The sequence below is a fragment of the Sorghum bicolor genome, chromosome 6 (genome assembly GCF_000003195.3).
Source record: "Sorghum bicolor cultivar BTx623 chromosome 6, Sorghum_bicolor_NCBIv3, whole genome shotgun sequence".
NCBI classification, from domain to species: Eukaryota; Viridiplantae; Streptophyta; class Magnoliopsida; order Poales; family Poaceae; genus Sorghum; species Sorghum bicolor.
This window is the reverse complement of record NC_012875.2, coordinates 57,913,082-57,931,849: the sequence shown is the minus strand read 5'-3', so window position 1 is coordinate 57,931,849 and position 18,768 is coordinate 57,913,082. Positions and strand designations below refer to the sequence as shown.

Below are 18,768 nucleotides of genomic sequence, written 5' to 3'. Positions count from 1 at the left end.
GCTCTTGAATTGCAGGAATTAGTTAATTGTATTGTACCTTTATAATAAGTACGTATATGAGAATGTTTTAACTAGTAACCAAAATAAAACCCTTCTAATTAAGTTTTGTATAGATTAAAATAAATGGGTCTGCATGGATGCAAATATCATGTTGATCTATATATACCATACAAGTCAAGGAGGGTCAAACTTGTCCTCGACCTCATCTCGTTCTTTTTTCGTCTACGAAACAATGGGGGACGCCGGCAGGATGAATGCAACGGTGATGTTGTTTGTGGTGCTGCTCTTTGGGTGCTTCCTAGCCTTTGTTCACTGTATGCACTATATATGTTCCTATATCAATTTCTATCATTTCCTTTATAAGAGTAGCTTGTTGTGCTCTATTACATTGATAAAAATATTATAATGTGATATTTGAAGGTGGGGGAGGTCGTCGCGTACTACTGGGGAATAATGTTGAGAGTTCAAGAATAAACTATACTTTTGCAACCAATCATACTTTGGCAAATGTTCCGAACAAGAGTGATGGTAACAGTAGCAAGGTTGTTCTTTACTTTTGTAAGAAGGAAACATGTATCGGTGACGTGACGTGCTACTGCTGCACTGGATTTGTGAACTACTGCATTGCATCTTTGGAGGACTGCAGGCAAATATGTGGGAAATGCGACCCCAAATGCCCATCGTCGTTACCGTTGCTATCAGATGTTCAACGACGTCAAAAGGCGACATTGCTCAGCTAGATTTGACTTTCTCTCATCTCAAAGAATAATAGTATTTCCTCGGTCAAGAAAAAAAAAAGAATAAACGTCTTGTCTTTTAAGGAGTATTATGGAGTAATTATTTTGAATTTTGAGGTCCAAGAGCCAGCCGGACCCACCATTTGCACTGTAAAAGATGCTAATAATAGGCAGTCGTGCTTTATTTTGTTTCTTATAAATTGTGCTGCATCAAGAGACAAATTCATATGTTTGTACGTGGGCCTTAGAAGGGTGGTTCCATTGTCTATCAACCTCTTTGTTTCTATAGACACTTGTGGAAGGAATTAAGAAAATGTTCTTTATATTTCAAATTTAGGAAAATTACGGCATATTATTTCAATCAAGAAATTAACAATTATCGTGATACATATGTGCAGGTGTGATCTTGTTTCCATGCAATTCACAGATGCGTTAATTAATTACATAAATGAACATAATGATCAAATATGCACCCTGAGGTGGACTAGAGTGGAATGCACCGATGTTGACATTCCCACTAGTTGACCTAGTAGCCTATTCGATATAGCCGATCACACATGCACAGTGCAATGAAGAAATAGTTGTCGTGTAATAGTTCTCCGAAAGCTAAACAACATTTTCTCCTCAAGTTTCCAAAAAACATTTTGCGGGTGTCACAATAGATGGTGGTCTCCTCCTCTAGGTACTTATGTGGCCAGCCATAGGCGTCATCAACAAGCCCAAACGGCAAAACTCTCCCATCTCGCACCACATTTGTCATGTCTTGGTGCAGTTGGCCCATACGTGACACATCATGCACACGGCTGGGTGGCGGGGCCGTGTGTGATGACATGCCTTCCTCATCCTCTCATAATTTTGCAATATGTGCACAAATAAACCATCCATATAAGTCAAAAGTCACCCTCTAACCAATTTTTCATATGGGATTACAACCTAATTACACCTAACCTTTGATATGATGAGCATTAGAATTTTATTGACATATTTAATTAAATATAAAATGAGCCAAGCTCAATTAATCCGCTTTCATCTTTCAAAACCTTATTCGCATTCACCCCATTCTGAGCATAGGCGGGACGTCGGTGGGCCATCACGCTAGTGCAGGACACTGGCGGGGCAGAGGAGAGGCATTGGGAGCGGACGAGCTCACGCAGAGTGGAAACAACCAAAGGAAGAATTTGAGTGGCTAAGTATGTGGCCAACAGGAATGGGTAGTGGGAAAGGAAAAGTAGAGAGTCAACAAAAGTAGTAGTTTTTTTGCTTTACAACCCAAAAGTAAAGTAGAAGGCCTGGTGGGTAGTCTCGCTGAAGATGCTTAAGAGCCTTCTAGGAAGCATAGCAATTATCTTTGATCTTTATACTTAATAAAATATATTAAGGTGGAAAATTGGTTCATTTTTATTAAAATCCTTATGGGTTGGAAAAAAACTTAAGTGTACAAACGGCTCCAAGCAATTGTTTTTTTAAAAAGAGGCTCCAAGCAACTGCACCATATATGTCCACGGAATCATCGTCGCATGTCTGCCCCAGCTCAGTCTACCTCGTGCGAGCAGGCGGGCAAGCGGGCTCGCACCGTGCGACCCTAGCGACCCTGTAATGGAGTGCAAGTTTGATTCTTTTCCCAATCCATTCCTACACGATCTAAAAACAATCAAGGGCATTGGTCGTGATTCTCAATTATTTGCACCTAGAATCTAGTTTTAAACGGTTCCAAATTCTTCTAAAAATCTAATAACTTAAAATGAACGTTTGAAACCTATACACAACTTTAAATAAAAAATTTATCAACTACAAATTTATAGATAAATACAAGTTTGGTATAGAGCATATCAACATACAAGGTTGCTTGAAAATTTTTGAAATCTTAAAATTCCAGAACTTTAAATGATTTTTTGGGACTATAATATAAATAGTTATATGGTCGTGTTAATCTCTTTATTTTTTAGTATAAACTTCATCTTTATCAGAATTAATGGTTTTATCAATGTTTGTTAGTAGAAGTAGAATGTTTTTAGCCTTCTCTCACATCTGTACAGAATAAAATATAAATTATACTATCTATTTGGATTCTTGTTAGAGATACCCTTATAACTTGACCTTAGGATACAAGTTCCAAGCTTGGTGCAACTTGTTATGTGGTTGATGGCCTTATTATATTTCATTAGTGTCAGCAGTCATAGAAGTCGATTGCCGCCTTTTATTTTTGTTTCTGTTTGACTTTATTGGTTACATACTTGGCTTGTATCCCACTTCAACAACACAAAGCATTGTAATATCCTTAGCATCATCATTTCTTAGCACCTAATTATCTCCTTCTTTAGAGCATATCCACTAATACTACCAAAACAGGCTACCCATTTTGCTAGTATTTATTTTTTTTTTCCTTCCAACTTCAGCAATACTACCTAAATCATGGCTCTCAAATTTATTCTAGCAGTTAATGACTAGGTGGGACCCACATATCATCCTCCTAGTCTAATGCCATTGATGAAACTGGCCATCGGAGCAGGGTGTCGTCGGGGAGGGGAGTCGTTGGAGGACGAATGATGGCCAGGGTAGGCCGGTAGGGTCGCGTCACGAGAAAGAGAGTCGCCAGAGGGACGCCCACCTAGAGGAGGCATTGTGTCAGAGTAGGAGTCACGCCGAAGAAGGGATCACGTTGGTGGAGGGGTGCTCGTCTTCCTCATCGTGGGGGCATCTAGGAGCGGTGGGAGACGAAACAAAATAACTATTTTTTCATAAGTAGAATTTTTTTCATAATGTATGAATAGATCGATTATTATTTTATTGTCTTGGGTCTTATAATATTTTATTGTTTTCTATGTTTTAACCTTATGTTCTTTTTATATATGATAGATTAGGTCAACAGTTGTGGAAATATTTTTTTTGAGTCAACAATATTGAACTCTTGTATGATGGCATATTGGTAAATATATAAATAGATGTATATGGGCATTTTGGTTTACTTTTTGTGTAATGGCAATGGTGGTATGTTATTAAACATGTTTGTGAGCACTTGTATTTTTTTTACTTTCTCCGGTTAACGTGGTAATTCTAGGCCTTGAGGATTAACGATGATGCTTTTTTATTTTGTTGGACAACTATTGAGATAATACATGACTAATTCTTCTGAAAACTCATAGGCATTCATGATTATTTTTAGGATTAGAATTAGTATACTCTCGGCATATCCTAAATCAGTTAAGGTATAAGGTGGGTATGCTATAACTTATGAAACAGGTAATAAATATGTACTCCCACTTGAAATATAAGGTACTGGAGCATTTAAAATTTGTCCTAAATTATCAGTTGAATAACTACTCTACTTTCATGCCAACTGAAAAACTAATATATATATTGACGGCAGTTGCATGATGAATGATAGTTTGCTTTGCATGAGGAGACATTAGTTAATTAGTTACTACTTTTGCACTATATCTTGGATTGGAATGTTTTAACTAGTGACCAAAATGAAACCCTTGCGAGTTAGTATGTATACTAGTTTTTCTAAAAGAAGAATACTACAATATTTAGTAGTAGATAATGTATGCACTAATTAGAGGTGTAACTGATGATGTGCTAATTAAAAAACATGTATAAAATAAATGAGCCTACATATGGAGGCATATATATACCGTGCATGTTGATCTATATAAACTGTACAAGCCAATGAGAGGATCGAACTGGTCCTAAGCCTTAGTCTCTCTCTTTTTAGTATATATAAGAATCAATGGGGGACGCTAGCCGAATGAATGCAACGGTGATGTATGTTGTTGTTGTTGGTGCTCCTTCGGTGCTTCCTAGCTTGTAAAATATTATTATGTTTTCATACTACTCCCTCTATTCTAAATTATAAATATTCTAAGAATCTTGAAGAGTCAAAGCATTTCAAATTTAACCAAATTTATATGACAATGATGTCAACTAAGACCATTAAATTCCTTATTAAATATATTTTCATAGCATGCTTATTTGATGTTATAAATCTTCATAAATTTCTCTATAATTTTGGTTAAATTTGAAATTCTTTGACTCTTCAAAATTCTTGGAATCTTATAATTTGAAATGGAGGGAGTAGCTTTGTTGTGCTTTGTTATACTCAGGGCCGTCTCAACAGATTTTAGGACCCTTGTGCAAGCAAGACACTAAGGGTCCGACAATCTAATGTTACGATGACTGAAATATGTAATACTATTAATAAGACAAAACTTTCAGCATATATTTAGTTCATAAGAAAATGTCATTACATCGAAGAAGCTAAAAGAATGGTAAAATAATTATTATGGTTACCTCAAATATAGTGCTTCAGTGCTTTTTAAAAAACCGCCTTCGGACATTTTTTGATGCAAAATCTTCAATAACAATATCAAGATCAATTTTATCCAAAATATCATTCTCAATGGTCATGGGTCACGCAGGAATCAGGAATTGGAAGGCCGGAAGGGTCACGTACACGTACTCGCATCATGCCAGGAAGCAAACGCTGTAGTATACATGGGTATATTCGTGGGCCCCAATGGTCATGGGCCCCTGGCCTGTGCACTGCCTGCACACCCCCATCCGACGGGCCTGGTTCTTATTGATGTAAATATCATAACGTGATATTTGTAGGCGGGGGAGGTCTCCCACTCAAGCTGGCTGGGAATACAACAAGAAAGGCCTAGTAACAGCAGCAACATTGTTACCATATTTTGCGTGAAGGCAACATGCACTGATGGCAGCCGGTGCTACTGCTGCAATAGTTCTCGGCCTCAGCTTTGCTATGATTCTTGGGCCCAGTGCTGGGCAAAGTGTAGGAGATGCGCTCCTAGCCTAGGTGCCCATCGTCGTGATCACTGCCACCATCAGATGGCTATGCATCGATGTCAATAAGAAAAACAACTTAGCTAGCTAGTTTGGGATTTCTCCCCAAGAGTAATATTGTATCATGGTGTCATTCTTGAATCTTGATGTTCATGAGCTAGGATGCATGTGCACTCTGACAACAAACAATCATAGTTTATTCCATTTCTCATTTCCATTTCTCAATATAGGAGTTTCAGACTACACATAAAACTCCAGTACAAATATCCAAAACATACATACACTATTACAGATTTAATCATCATTCATCACCGCTAGTTTCGCCGCTTCAGCCAACAGTTATCACTTATCACTGTCCCCGTCTCCAGATTCATCTCTTTTTTTCTAAGACAGTCTCAATACATAGTTTTATAGCACAGTTACCAAGACTATAAACTAGGTAACCGAGCCACATGGATTTCATGGGGATGAAACTCCTTTCTCATCTGATGAAACTCTTTCATTTAATGGCCCTGCCAAGTCAGCAATTTTATTTATATGGCACCCTATTTAATATGCATGACACTCTCATGAGACCTGCATTGAGACTGGCTTAGAAAAAAAATAAAAAGATGCAGACATGCACGGATCCACAGGGCCAGGGCCACATCCGTACGACCAACGAACTGAGCGGCCCGCTGGCCCCACGCCAATCCACGGGCCACGTGGCTGGATGCCAACCGGTAGCTACAGAAAACCTCTCGCAGACGGCATGTCATGCAACGAGAGAATTAAGGGCTTGTTTAGATCCAAAATTTTTTTAGATTTTGACACTGTAGCACTTTCGTTTTTATTTGACAAACATTGTCCAATCATAAAGTAACTAGGCTTAAAAGATTCAACTTGTGATTTACAGACAAACTGTGTAATTAGTTTTTATTTTTATCTATATTTAATACTCCATGCATGTGCCGCAAGATTCGATGTGATGGAGAATCTTGTAAAGTTTTGGGTTTTTGGTGCATCCTTAGGCGAAGGTGCTGATGCTGATGACGACGATAGATGCGATCATGTGACTGCACTGCCATTTTGGTGAAAAAAAAAAGTTCGTGTTCATTGGCTGCTTGAGCAAGGTTTCCGTATTTACCTTTATATATATGCTCGCAAGCGGCCTCCGTGTCGAGCGAGGAAGGCACGCCCACCCACACCTCAAAATGTCAACGGGCCTGATCTCCGATTCTCCACGGAGAATTCTCCTATTTGGTAATGGGTTTGGGGCAAAATCTTTCCCCACGCGAAGCTAAATGGGACAAAATCTGTCCCCGTCGGGTTTCGCGGGGGCGGATCTGGTGTGCCTCCCCGTCCCCGTTCCCCGTGGAGACCCGATAATAATAAACCTATGCTCGATGTTTGGACTCTTAGTTGCTATTTCTAGTTGATGAATCGCTTGTGGTGAATGTATGAACAATGTGATTGTTTCTGTGTTGTTATGAACTATGCAGTAGGCAATTATGGACAAATGGTTGTTATTTGCATGTGAATTATTGTATATTTGCTACTGTTTATGTAAGTGATTTGCTATTGTTTATATAATTAACGCGGGGACGGGATCCCCGCGGGGATTTAATCCCGAGCGGGGACGGAGATGGATCAGAAGTTCTCCCCGTGACCCTTGACGGGATGGGGGGATTTGCCCCCGCGGGGACGGGTTTGGGGCAGTAACCTCCGACGGGGAATTCGCCGTTGACATTTTGACCCACACCGCGAGCTTCCTGCTGGGTCCTGCACTAGTTCTTCCACGAGCAAGCAATTTGCGCGGTGCCTGTTCGTGGTTGGCAGATTCGTCAGAAGCTCAAACGAATAAGCTCTTGTGCTTGTTCTTCCCGGTCAGTTCTTGGACGGACGAGCAAGGCGATCGGATCGGAGCCCCAGTCAGCAGAGAATGAGGTGAGCGGACTGCATGCATGCGCACTCGTATTAATTTCACCAATAGCATCTACACTAGTACACCTCCGTGCGTAATTCAGTTCCAGTTTGCAGCATGATCTGTGCAAACATGGCAGGTAAAATTAATTTTAGCTCAACGCTTTGTTCTTGGCACGCACAGGGCCTTGGTTGCAACTGTTGCAGGGCCGGCGTGTCCGCGCTTTGCGGCTTGTCTCTTGCCTACGTGAGTACAGCGAGGGATGCTCATGACTACACCTCAATCCGGTAAACAATTCTCGTGTGTTCATTTCATTAAACATTTTCATCCATATCTATACTTCACTTCACTTATTATTATTCGACGACTCATCGATCGACGCTGTATATATTGTCCGATCCTCGATCGATCTGTTTCCCAGGTTTCTTGAGGTCGTGCTGGTCTTTCAGCTAATCTGGAGCGTAACAAGGCTGGTGTTGGATGCCGTGGTGATCCTCTTGCACGTTCCACTCCCCGGGCGCGTCGCCTCTGCGGCGATCGTCATCCTCGAATTCGTGAGCACCTTGTTGTCCAGTATTCTAGCTCGATTATTTCCAGTGTAGTAATATATAGACTTATTGGTTAGTACTGATGACCATATATATATATATATATATATATATATATATATATATATATATATATATATACATGCATGCATCGGCCTGTTGCATGCTCGATCATGCTCATCAGGTGCTGGCGTGCCTAACGCACGCGGCCGGCATGTCCACTCTCGGGGTGCAGGTGTACATGGAGACGGACGTGGGTGCGTGCGACATCCTGCCACCCGGGGACTGCAGCAAGTACAGGGCGTCCGCCTTGCTAGCCCTGTCGGCGTCCTCCCTCACCGCCATTGCCGTGCCGTTGTTCTGTCTCTGGGCTCGGCAGGCCACGCCCAGGGCTAACTGGCTAAGCCATGGAGGACACACGAGTAGAGGTAGGGCCGAAGCATGTGGGATAGACATAAATTCGTGATTGGGCCAAAGCAAGCTGAATTCAGTATGATAGGGCCAAAGCAGGCTGAATCTGCAAAATAGGCCAAAATCACATATTGAGAATGAGATATTAGGAACTACAAAAATATTATGCCTGTAATCCACCCAAAAAGTAATATTGGGCTACCCTAATATCAGTTTATTTGGAGACTACTGGAGATGCTCTAAGGTACCTAAACCACAGAATGCCATTGCAACTGGGTAAGCTCGTTCTTTCGCCCGTTCGATTCTTGAGCAATCTAAAACTATAAAAGGACGTTTGGATGGTATTCTTGATTATTCTTACATAGAATCTAATTTAAGTTGTTCCAGTTTCTTCTAATAAAATCTATGAACTTAAAATGAACCTTTGGAAATCTACACAACTTTAAAAAAATGTGTCAACTATATAATTTGTAGATTGCATTGAGAAATACAACTTCAGTATATATAGACCCTATCCACATTTTGAAAATTGTGAATCCTAAAATTTGACAACCCTCAAAAATATTTTTTGGGATTGTAAATAGTTGCAACAAAATTTTTGTGAACATCGCTTTGACTTATAATATATTCATATTCTTCGGAATCAATATTCCATCAATATACTTAAATATACACTATATATTACATTGAAATGTTTTAAATAGTGACCAAAATAAAGGGAGTATTTTTCTACTATATATTAGATTGAAATGTTTTAAATAGTGACCAAAATGAAACCCTTCCGTTAGTATGCACTAGTTTTTTTTCTAAAAGAAGAATGCCACGGTATTGGCAATGGATACACTAATTTATTTTACAAGTATAAAATAATATAAATGAGCCAACATGGATGCATACATCGTGCTGCTCTATATATATACCATACAAACCAACGAGGAACTCGTCCTCAACCTTACCTTACTCTTTTCAGTCTCTAAGAATCAATGGGGGACACTAGCCGGATGAATGCAATGGTGATGTTATTGATCCTGGTTCTCCTTGGGTGCTTCCTAGGCTCGGCTCATTGTATGTAGAATATCATTATGTTTCTGTACTAACTTGTTGTGCTTTTGTTATATTAATATAAATATTGAAGTATAATTGTGATATTTGTAGGTGGAGGTCGCCCACTCAACCGGGTTGAGAGTACAATAAGAAATTATACTATTAAAACAAATCATACTTTGGCAAACGTCATGAGCGAGAGTGCTAGTAACAGTAGTAAGGTTGTTACTATATTTTGCGTGGAGGAGAGACGCAGAGGTGTAACGTGCTACTGCTGCAATACATATCAGCCCAGAATATTTTTTTATTTTTAGCCCATTTTTAAAACAAATTTCAAATTTAGGCCGTTTACGAAAAAAATTTCAAAACTAGGCCGTTTGGCCCCGCCACCATGCATGGCGGGGCAAATACACATGACCCCGCCATGCATGGCGGCGGGGTGCACTGGTGACGTGGCGCATGGCTGGCAGAGTACGCTGACGTGTACCCCACCGTGACTGATGGCGGGTTTGCGCACCCCGCCGTGGATCATGGCGGGGCACGCCCAGCACCACCAAAAGCTCTTTCTCTCCCTCTGTCCTACCCTACCCGTGCCCGCATCTTGTTTAGTTTAAAAAAATTTGGAAAATCGGTACTGTAGCACTTTCGTTTGTATTTGACAAATATTGTCCAATTATGGACTAACTAGGGTCAAAAGATTTGTCTCGTCAATTTCGATCAAACTGTACAATTAGTTTTTATTTTTGTTTATATTTAATACTTTATACATATGTCTAAAGATTCGATGTGACGGAAAATCTAAAAAATTTTGCAAAATTTTTTGGAACTAAACAAGGCTGACAAGACTTGGTGGTGTGGTCACGTGAACATGCACGACCGACTCGGGAAAAGTGGCCGAACTGACCACTCAGGACTCGGAAAAATTTCGGATTTTGCTACGGTAGCACTTTCGTTTTTATTTGACAAATATTATCTAATTATGAACTAACTAGTATCAAAAGATTCATCTCGCGATTTACAGATAAATTGTATAATTAATTTTTATTTTTGTCTATATTTAATGTATTATGTATATGCCACTATACTCAATGTGACGGGAAATCTAAAAAGTTTTGGGAACTAAACAATGCCTGAACTATGGGCGCAGCTTTATGGACATGATGATGACTACGGCTGCTGCTAGAGCTAGGCTTTGTCCAAAGCGACATGATGACCTTAAAACTCAAAAACTTTTCAAGATTTTTTATAACATTAAATCTTGCAGCACATATATGGAATATTAAATATAGATAAAAACAAAAACTAATTACACAGTTTGCCAGTAAATTGCGAGATGAATCTTTTGAGTCTAGTTACTCTATGATTGGACAATGTTTGTCAAATAAAAATGAAAATGTTACAGTACCAAAACCAAAAAAAATTCGCAACTTAAACAAGACCCTAGACTAGACTCCATGATGTGCTCAATTCGTACGAGAGGACAAACATGTCCTGTCAGCCTTGTTTAATTTCCAAAAAAATTTGCAAAATTTTTCAGATTCCCAGTCACATCGAATCTTAGACGTATGTATGAAGTATTAAATATAGATAAAAATAAAAACTAATTATACAGTTTAGTCGAAATTAACGAGACGAATCTTTTGACCCTAGTTAGTCCATAATTGGATAATATTTTTCAAATACAAACGAAAGTACTACAGTATCGACTTTTCCAAAATTTTTTGGAACTAAACAAGTCCAGCTCTCTGCCTCGTGTGCATTGCATTGCTTGGTACGTACCCCGCCATGATCCATGGCGGGGTAGCCCTAACCCGCCAGCGATCATGACGGGGTCCAGGTCAGCCACCTCGGCCATGCAGCGCCACGTGGCAGGGTCTACCCCGCCACCATGCATGGCGGGATGCAGTGTTTTTGCCCCGCCATGCATGGTGGCGGGGCCAAACGGCCTAGATTTGAAAATTTTTTAAGAAGCGGTCTAAATTTGAAATTTGTTTTAAAAATGGACTAAAAATAAAAAAAAATTCTCAGCCCAAGCGTTGCTTTAATTCTTGGGCCGATTGTAGGGCAAACTGCAGGAGATGTGCCCCCAAATGCCCATCGTCGCAACCATTGCCCTCAAATACTTATGAATCGATGTCAATCGGCGAAACAGCTTAGCTAGTTTTGGAATTTATTCTTGAGAATAATATTGTATCACGAAAGTTTCAAAAAAAAAAACATATTGTATCATGGTGTCATTCTTGAATCTTGCGGTTCATGAGCTAGGATGCATGTGCACGGTGAAATGCTGCTAAGAACAATTAATTATACTTTATTTTGTTTCTCATTTCCATTTCTCAATATCGGCAATTTGATGGTATACACTTCCAATGCCCAAATTGAAATCTATGCATGAACTCAAAGTTTAGTGCCACTCTTTGATTTTCATTGGTTTGTGTTGACACTACAAGTTGTCCTGAGAAGGAAGGGATACAAAAATGGATTGGATCAAGCGGAGGATAAAGTCAATGCAAAATTGAATAGTTGAGTTCATCTTTGGTCATAGATCTTGCCGAAGCCATCAAATTGAACATGGATCGCCCAAATTAGAGTATGGATGCAAAAATATGACGATTGAAAGAGTTGAAGACAACACATGAAACTCTACTGTAGTCGTTCGAAACATATACTGTTGCAGAATCATCATTTTCTCGACCTCTTGTTCGGTTCTTCTATAAATATATATTCATCTCTCTCTTTTTTTCAAAGAAAAAATAAACAGACGCAGACGCACATCCACACGACCAACGAACTGAGAGGAACTGGCGGCCCCACGCCAATCCACGGGCCACGCGGCTGGACGCCAACCGGTCCAACCGATCACCTCGCTTCCTTCGGGGCCACAATTCATTCGCCGGGAACCGCCCACCCCACCTGAGACCGAGAGCCATCGGAGCACAAGTGCGCTGCACTGCACCACCATCGCAGGGACACACACCGGCCGCCGCCGCCGCCCGCCCGCCATGTCTCGCTGCTGCCCCTGCGCGAGTGCCGCCTCCACCACCGCGCCCTTCCTCCTCCCTTCCATCCCCGCCGCTTCTTCCAGGAGCGGCGGCGGTGGCGGCGCCTTCTTCAGTGCTGCCGTGGGCCGGAGCAGGCTGCGGTGCGGAGGCGGGCCGAGACACGGGCACGCGATGGTCGCGGCGGGCAGTAAGGACAACGGGAGCGGCACGGCGGAGGGGGAGAAGGGAGAAGACGACGCCCCGGCGTTCAATCCGTTCGGGTTCGTGACGGACAACCCCTCCAGCCGCAGCGCCATCCAGCTGCCAGCGGTTCCCGCCGAGGACGGCAATGTCGGCCAGATGCTCTACGTAATGCCTCATGCTGCCTCGCTTCGTCTCCTTGTCTGCTTCGTTCGTCTTCTGATTACAGAGACAGTATATGGGTTGTACTGACTCGAATTGTTGCGTCCAGAGGATCGAAGACAAGGGCAGGGAGTACGGTTCGTATGTCAGAGCAGGAGAGTTTCGATGGTTCGTCAGAGAAACAGGTACTGTACTATCTGTTCATCTTTCCGTTCGTTGTTGGACCGCTAGGAAGAACATTCCAGTAAAACATTTGGATACACATTGATATATGGTGCCCACCTGCCCAGCCAGCAAAGCCGCACTGTATTACACTCACGATTGCATGTTACATGCAAGATTATACTAGATTGTTGAGGACATATAAGGAGTCCAAATACTTATTGGTGTCCAATGTCATATAACCCCTTTTCTTCTTTCAAGCTTCTGCAAGAGAAGTGAAAACAGAGCATTTTTTAATCTGTTAGTGTGTTGTATCACTTCATTTCATCCACTAGTTTTACTGGTGAATGAAATGAGCCAAAGGGCTGCAACCACAACTCTCATGTATAATTATAATTAACCCCTGGATAAATAAAACTCAGGCTCGTGCAATCGTTGGTCACATGCATGGACTTGTTGATATATTGTAGGGTCACCTGATGCTCGACGTGGGACTATTGTGTTCCTTCATGGTGCTCCTGCTCAGTCATTTAGTTACCGCGTGGTTATGGCTCAGGTTGCTTCACTGAACCCGTATATCATTGGAATAAATACAATCTATGTGATGATCAGTCGTTGGTACTAGGCATTATATTTACTCAACAGTGAATAGGGTGCTGAGTCTGACAGTTTTTATGCAACTTTTTATTTAGCAAAATATATATATGCTTAAGTAACTTTCCATTGTCATATGAGAGAAAATTTGATGTGGTTGGTCTATTTAGACTATCTCCTTTTAAATTTGAGTAGTTTGGACCTATAGACGAACATGTATTTTGTGTTTTCTTTATGCAAAAAAATATGGGTGCACTTTCATGCACTACTGAAACAAAAAAAAAACAACGACAAAATATGGTATTTGTTTCTGAACATTGCAGTTATCAAGTTCTATAAAAACCTACGAACTCTCATGTTCACTACAACATTATTATTAATCACATTGCATCTTTTGTTTCAATCAATTATCCCATCCCCTAAGTATCTTTTGAAATTAAAAGATGGCAGATGCTGGCTACCACTGCTATGCACCTGACTGGATCGGATTTGGGTTCAGTGAAATGCCACAGCCTGGATATGGATTCGACTTTAAAGGTCAGGAAAATGTGTATTAAACTAAAGGAATTTGCTAAAGACACATCTATATTGTACCATTTGTAGAGGACGAATTCCACAAGGCATTTGATGATCTTCTTGGTACTCTAAATATCACCGAGCCCTTCTTCTTAGTTGTCCAGGTACAAATGTGTAACTTTCATGAAAATCAAGGTCTGTAAAAATCTTCACTTCACATGTAGCATTTTCTTTCTTTCTTTTCATTGCAGGGCTTTCTTGTTGGTTCTTATGGGCTGACATGGGCACTGAATAACTCAAGCAAAGTCCTTAAGTTAGCAATCCTTAACAGTCCACTTACAGTTTCTTCTCCAGTCCCTGGATTGTTTCAGCAGCTAAAGTCAGTTATTTCTTCTTATCTTGGCTCCTTACTATTAGTAGGCATTAATTAGCTAGTACATGAAAAATGGAATCTCCTCACCCACCCAACCTCTACTAGCACATGAAAATTCCACTTACAATAAAATTAAGTAACCAAACACAATCTTACCAAACACAGCTTGCATGTGCAGCAGGGCAATCAACCCTAACACACTATATACTCGTTTGGGTTTTCCTGCATAGGACCTAGTGCAAGCAAACCTATCACACCCTATATGACTACACACTAACAATGAGCACACCACATCAGCACTAGGACTAGTGCCAAAAAAAAATACACCCTAGCAAATGAGCGCACCACATGAGCTAAACCATATAATGGGTTAAATCAGCAGCTCACTAAACCTTTCATTTCGCACCACAAGTCGACATGAGTTCAAAACTTGTGGGTTGGTGATATTAATAGGCATATAATCATATGAACTTTTGCATGTATGTTTGACTAAAATATGCATTTGCGCTCTTCCATTTTGTTGTCAAATTTCAATGTTTATGGTTACAGTATGCTACTCTATAAAACTTTCTTGAAGTCGAGGTCGATTATCTTATTTATTTAGTCCATGGTGTAATGTGTTAGTCTTTGCCTGTATAGTTTTGACTTGAGTACAGATGGATGGAGTATCATGACCCTGATTCTAGTCATCATTTCTCCACTTATATGTGTTATGTTGATGTTTGTCTTTCATTTATACATTCAACATTCTATTTATATATAAATTGATGGAATCTTTCAATGCAGGTGGCCACTCCTTGGTGAATTTACTTGTCAAAATGCTGTTTTGGCTGAGCGTTTCATTGAAGCAGGTAGCGCGTATGTATCTTTGTCGCGGAAACACTGTTCATTATACCCCTTTTCTTCTTGCTGTAGTGCATCTTCCATGAAAGAAGAATCAAGTCTGTCCATTATTCATATGAAGCAATAATATGTCAGTCCTGTCAAATGTTTCATTTTATACTATTCATTTTGCACAGTGGCTTAAAATGTTCCATTTGTCTTGCATTTGTTTGGCAGATATATGCTGAAATTGGAAAAGGCTGATGTATACAGGTTACCATATCTATCCAGTGGTGCTCCTGGATTTGGTTAGTCCATACTCCCAGGTTTAGTTCCAGCACTTCATATATAGTCCTCTGTCATTCAGTTTGGTATACTGACCCAATCATCAAAGGAACTTCTCCTAGAATATCTGAAATAATTAGTTTTTCACTTGGCTCCATGCATTGCCATGAATGAACATCATCTTGCAAATCTAGATTAGGTTGCTTTGTATATGTTATGTGAAAATAGTGTTTTCTGAATAAATAGTAATCCATTTGCAGTGTTTCTAGTTTTTACGATGCTGTAAAATTTCTACAATTGTCTTGCAATTTGACTTGGTCCTTGTATGTCCTTTTCTTTTAGCTTTGCTTGAAACTGCCAGGAAGATCGATTTCCAAGATGTACAGAGTAGAATTTCGGCCGGATTTTCGTCCAATGGGTAAAGTATATCCAAAGAACAAAGCATCCATATTCTATATGCAGAAGAGCATCTTGTGTAGTTAAGATAGGCTGACTATGATTTATTATGTGCAAAAGTAGTAGCGCTCTACTTCTCTATTAATATATGCCGGGCAGAGCTCCTGCCGGCCGTTTCAAAAAAAAAAAAAAAGTAGTAGCGCTCAGGAGCATTAGAAAGTTCATTCTGAATAAAGCAGTCGATATATACTAGTCATGTGGACCCGTGGCAATGTATTCCTGTTCTGATATAGAAACTGATCATCTTGTTGCAGTTGGGAAAAACCAATACTGCTTGCATGGGGAATATCTGACAAGTACTTACCGTTGTCGATAGCTGAGGAATTCAAGAAAGCTAATCCCAGCGTTGTAAAACTAGAGGCGATAGAAGGAGCTGGTCATATGCCACAAGAGGACTGGTAATTGTTTTCAGAAGCTTGAGGGGTTCAGCCAGTTCACGTTTACTAACAGTTTCACGAATTATAAACTACTATATGTTTCTGTGTACATCCACTAACCTTTAGACTCTGTACATCCTTGACGTATCTGACATCGTATCTGACATCATCTGCAGGCCAGAGAAGGTTGTGAAGGCGCTGATATACTTCCTGTAAACATGGACAAAGATCGTTGTACCATAATCCTCCAGGGAACATGCAAAGATGCACGCTGATTGTCGTGGCTTCATGACGTCCTACTGTCTAATTTCATTGTGCCTTGGATTGCTTTTGGTGGCGCGTGAGCGTGATGTTGGGAAGCCCATTAGGTATATGTCGATGCCCTCGCCGCCGTTCCACCTCCACCCACGGTACAAAGGTTTCGTAAACCCAACCGAGAGCTGGGCAGCGATGAATTGTTGTATTTTTTTTTTTTGAGAATGATGAATTGTTGTATTCACTATGATGTATATTAGTGGCAGGTCAAGATGTATATTAGCGAGGGGAAAAACAAATGTCTATATGATTTGTGATCTGGACAATATCAGTGACATGTTAGCTCACATTAGAGATGGATAACATGTTTTTTTTTTGTCTCTGATATGCACATATTAGAGACGAGGCCTTTATAACAAACGTCTTTGAGAAGATATATCAGGGACGTTTTCAGTTTGGACTCAACGTGATGAAGAGACGCTACTCAACACAATGAAAGGTCGTCCACGCCTGTAGGGAAAAAGAACCAGTGCGGTTAAGCAGCAGTAAGGCCTTGTTTAGTTTCGAAAAAATTTTGAATTTCGCTACTGTAGCACTTTCGTTTTTATTTGACAAATATTGTTCAATCATAAACTCAGTATGATTAAAAGATTCGTCTTACGATTTATAGACAAACTGTGTAATTAATTTTTATTTTCGTCTATATTTAATGCTTAATACATATGCCGCAAGATTCAATGTGACGAGGAATCTTGAAAACTTTTTGGATTTCGGAGTGAACTAAACAAGGCCTAACTAACTAATGGCTGATGGGACGCCGAAGCGACTTGAGTAACCTGCAACTTCGAGATAGCTAAGCTCAGGCTGGCACCTGTGTCACCACTCGCAGCAAGTTTCGCCATCGTTACACTGTCCTTGCTTCGCCGCATCGATGAAGCCACTCCTTCCTCACATGAGCTAGCTCTCGCCACCACCAGGCGCGGCCTTGTCCGGTGCGCGCGCGGCCGGCGACGCAGCCGGCCGTGGACCACCGCCCACCGGGATTGTGCAAATTCACAATCGTCCGTCCCGGCCGTGGTGTCACCGTCTCTGCACTGCCCATCGTCTTACGCATGAGGACGACATGCCACATGCATGCATCGCCGTATCAGAGACCCATCATGTCGTGTACTTCAACTAAAACACACATCATATTCTACTTGATTCACTGCACAGTGCCACAAATTACAGATCGATCTACTGGTAACGTTAACGGATCGTCGCGCCAAACATTTTTTTCTCGGCATGTTGCTGCGTGCAGAGTCTACGTACGTACGTACGTGCGTGCTCCGCAAGGTTATAAAAAGAGCACGAAATGCGTCACGCTCGTCAGGCCATCCGACGTCTACGTTCGCGCGGCACGTATTGAACGCCGAGCGAGCAAAGCTAGCTAGGAATATTAATGGCCGCCCGCCGACAAGCCACCGCGGCCGCCACCCTCGCGTTCCTCCTCCTCCTCTCAGTCTCTGCAGCGTCGTCGTCGCCGGCGCTGCCGACGACGGCGGCGTCGCGCAAGGTGCTGCACTGGAAGCTGAGCTGCCCCTGGGACGCGGTCAAGTTCGGGGCCTGCGTCGGCGTGCTCGGCGCCGCGGGCCTGCAGGCCGGCGCGCAGCTCGGGAGCAAGTGCTGCGACGTCGTGCAGGGGCTCGCGGCGGCCGAGGCGGCCGCCTGCTTCTGCACCACCGTCAAGGAGACAGTGCTCGGCATCCCCACGGAGTGGGACGTCGGCGTCGGCGTCTTGGCCAGCGCCTGCAAGACGGAGCTGCCCAACGGGTTCAAGTGTCTCTGATTTTCAGAGCTCTGATGGCTGATGGCCTGGCCACCAGTGTATGCATATGCATGCGTCATATGTGTCCCTGTACTAGTGCACTTGCATTGCTGTCGTAGTGTCATTGTGGAACCCCCGGCCCCAAATGTTATTTGATTTTACTGTAACATTTGCATCATCGTTTTGCCCTTGGCCTTGTTGAAGTGTTGCCTACAGTAATGAATAGCAAGGATGACTGTAAATTTGTTTGTTCTAAAACAAGGCCGTGTCTATGGCTAGCTTGCTGTAAAATGTACAGTAAAATGCTTAATTTGAATCATTTTGGGGATCT

The 18,768-nt window shown here is 41.4% G+C and overlaps 2 protein-coding genes across 3 annotated transcripts; both read left to right on the top strand.

Moving 5' to 3' along the window:
- LOC8079568 (haloalkane dehalogenase 2) lies at positions 12,318-17,013 on the top strand. 2 transcript variants are annotated; one of them, XM_021464031.1, is made up of 11 exons: positions 12,326-12,796; positions 12,900-12,975; positions 13,423-13,508; positions 13,990-14,083; positions 14,150-14,226; positions 14,314-14,441; positions 15,222-15,293; positions 15,495-15,565; positions 15,885-15,960; positions 16,253-16,396; positions 16,552-17,013. In XM_021464031.1, exons 1-11 carry the CDS (start codon positions 12,449-12,451, stop codon positions 16,589-16,591), a joined length of 1,212 nt encoding a protein of 403 aa, XP_021319706.1. In that variant the 5' UTR covers positions 12,326-12,448; the 3' UTR covers positions 16,592-17,013. The 2 variants fall into 2 exon arrangements, 1 of the variants encoding a protein (XP_021319706.1); XR_002454434.1 differs by lacking the exons at positions 16,253-16,396; positions 16,552-17,013 and having other exon boundaries at positions 12,318-12,796; positions 15,222-15,408; positions 15,885-15,903.
- On the top strand, positions 18,010-18,762 carry LOC8079567 (pEARLI1-like lipid transfer protein 1). The gene has a single exon (XM_002448585.2). It carries the CDS (start codon positions 18,072-18,074, stop codon positions 18,456-18,458), a length of 387 nt encoding a protein of 128 aa, XP_002448630.1. The 5' UTR covers positions 18,010-18,071; the 3' UTR covers positions 18,459-18,762.

Excerpts from the sequence above, each read along its gene's own strand:
- LOC8079568 (XM_021464031.1), top strand. The coding sequence starts at position 12,449 with ATGTCTCGCTGCTGCCCCTGCGCGAGTGCCGCCTCCACCACCGCGCCC. Across the intron at positions 14,442-15,221 it reads GGATTGTTTCAGCAGCTAAA|GTGGCCACTCCTTGGTGAAT; the intron begins GTCAGTTATTTC and ends CTTTCAATGCAG. Across the intron at positions 15,294-15,494 it reads TTCATTGAAGCAGGTAGCGC|ATATATGCTGAAATTGGAAA; the intron begins GTATGTATCTTT and ends TTTGTTTGGCAG.
- LOC8079567 (XM_002448585.2), top strand. The coding sequence starts at position 18,072 with ATGGCCGCCCGCCGACAAGCCACCGCGGCCGCCACCCTCGCGTTCCTC.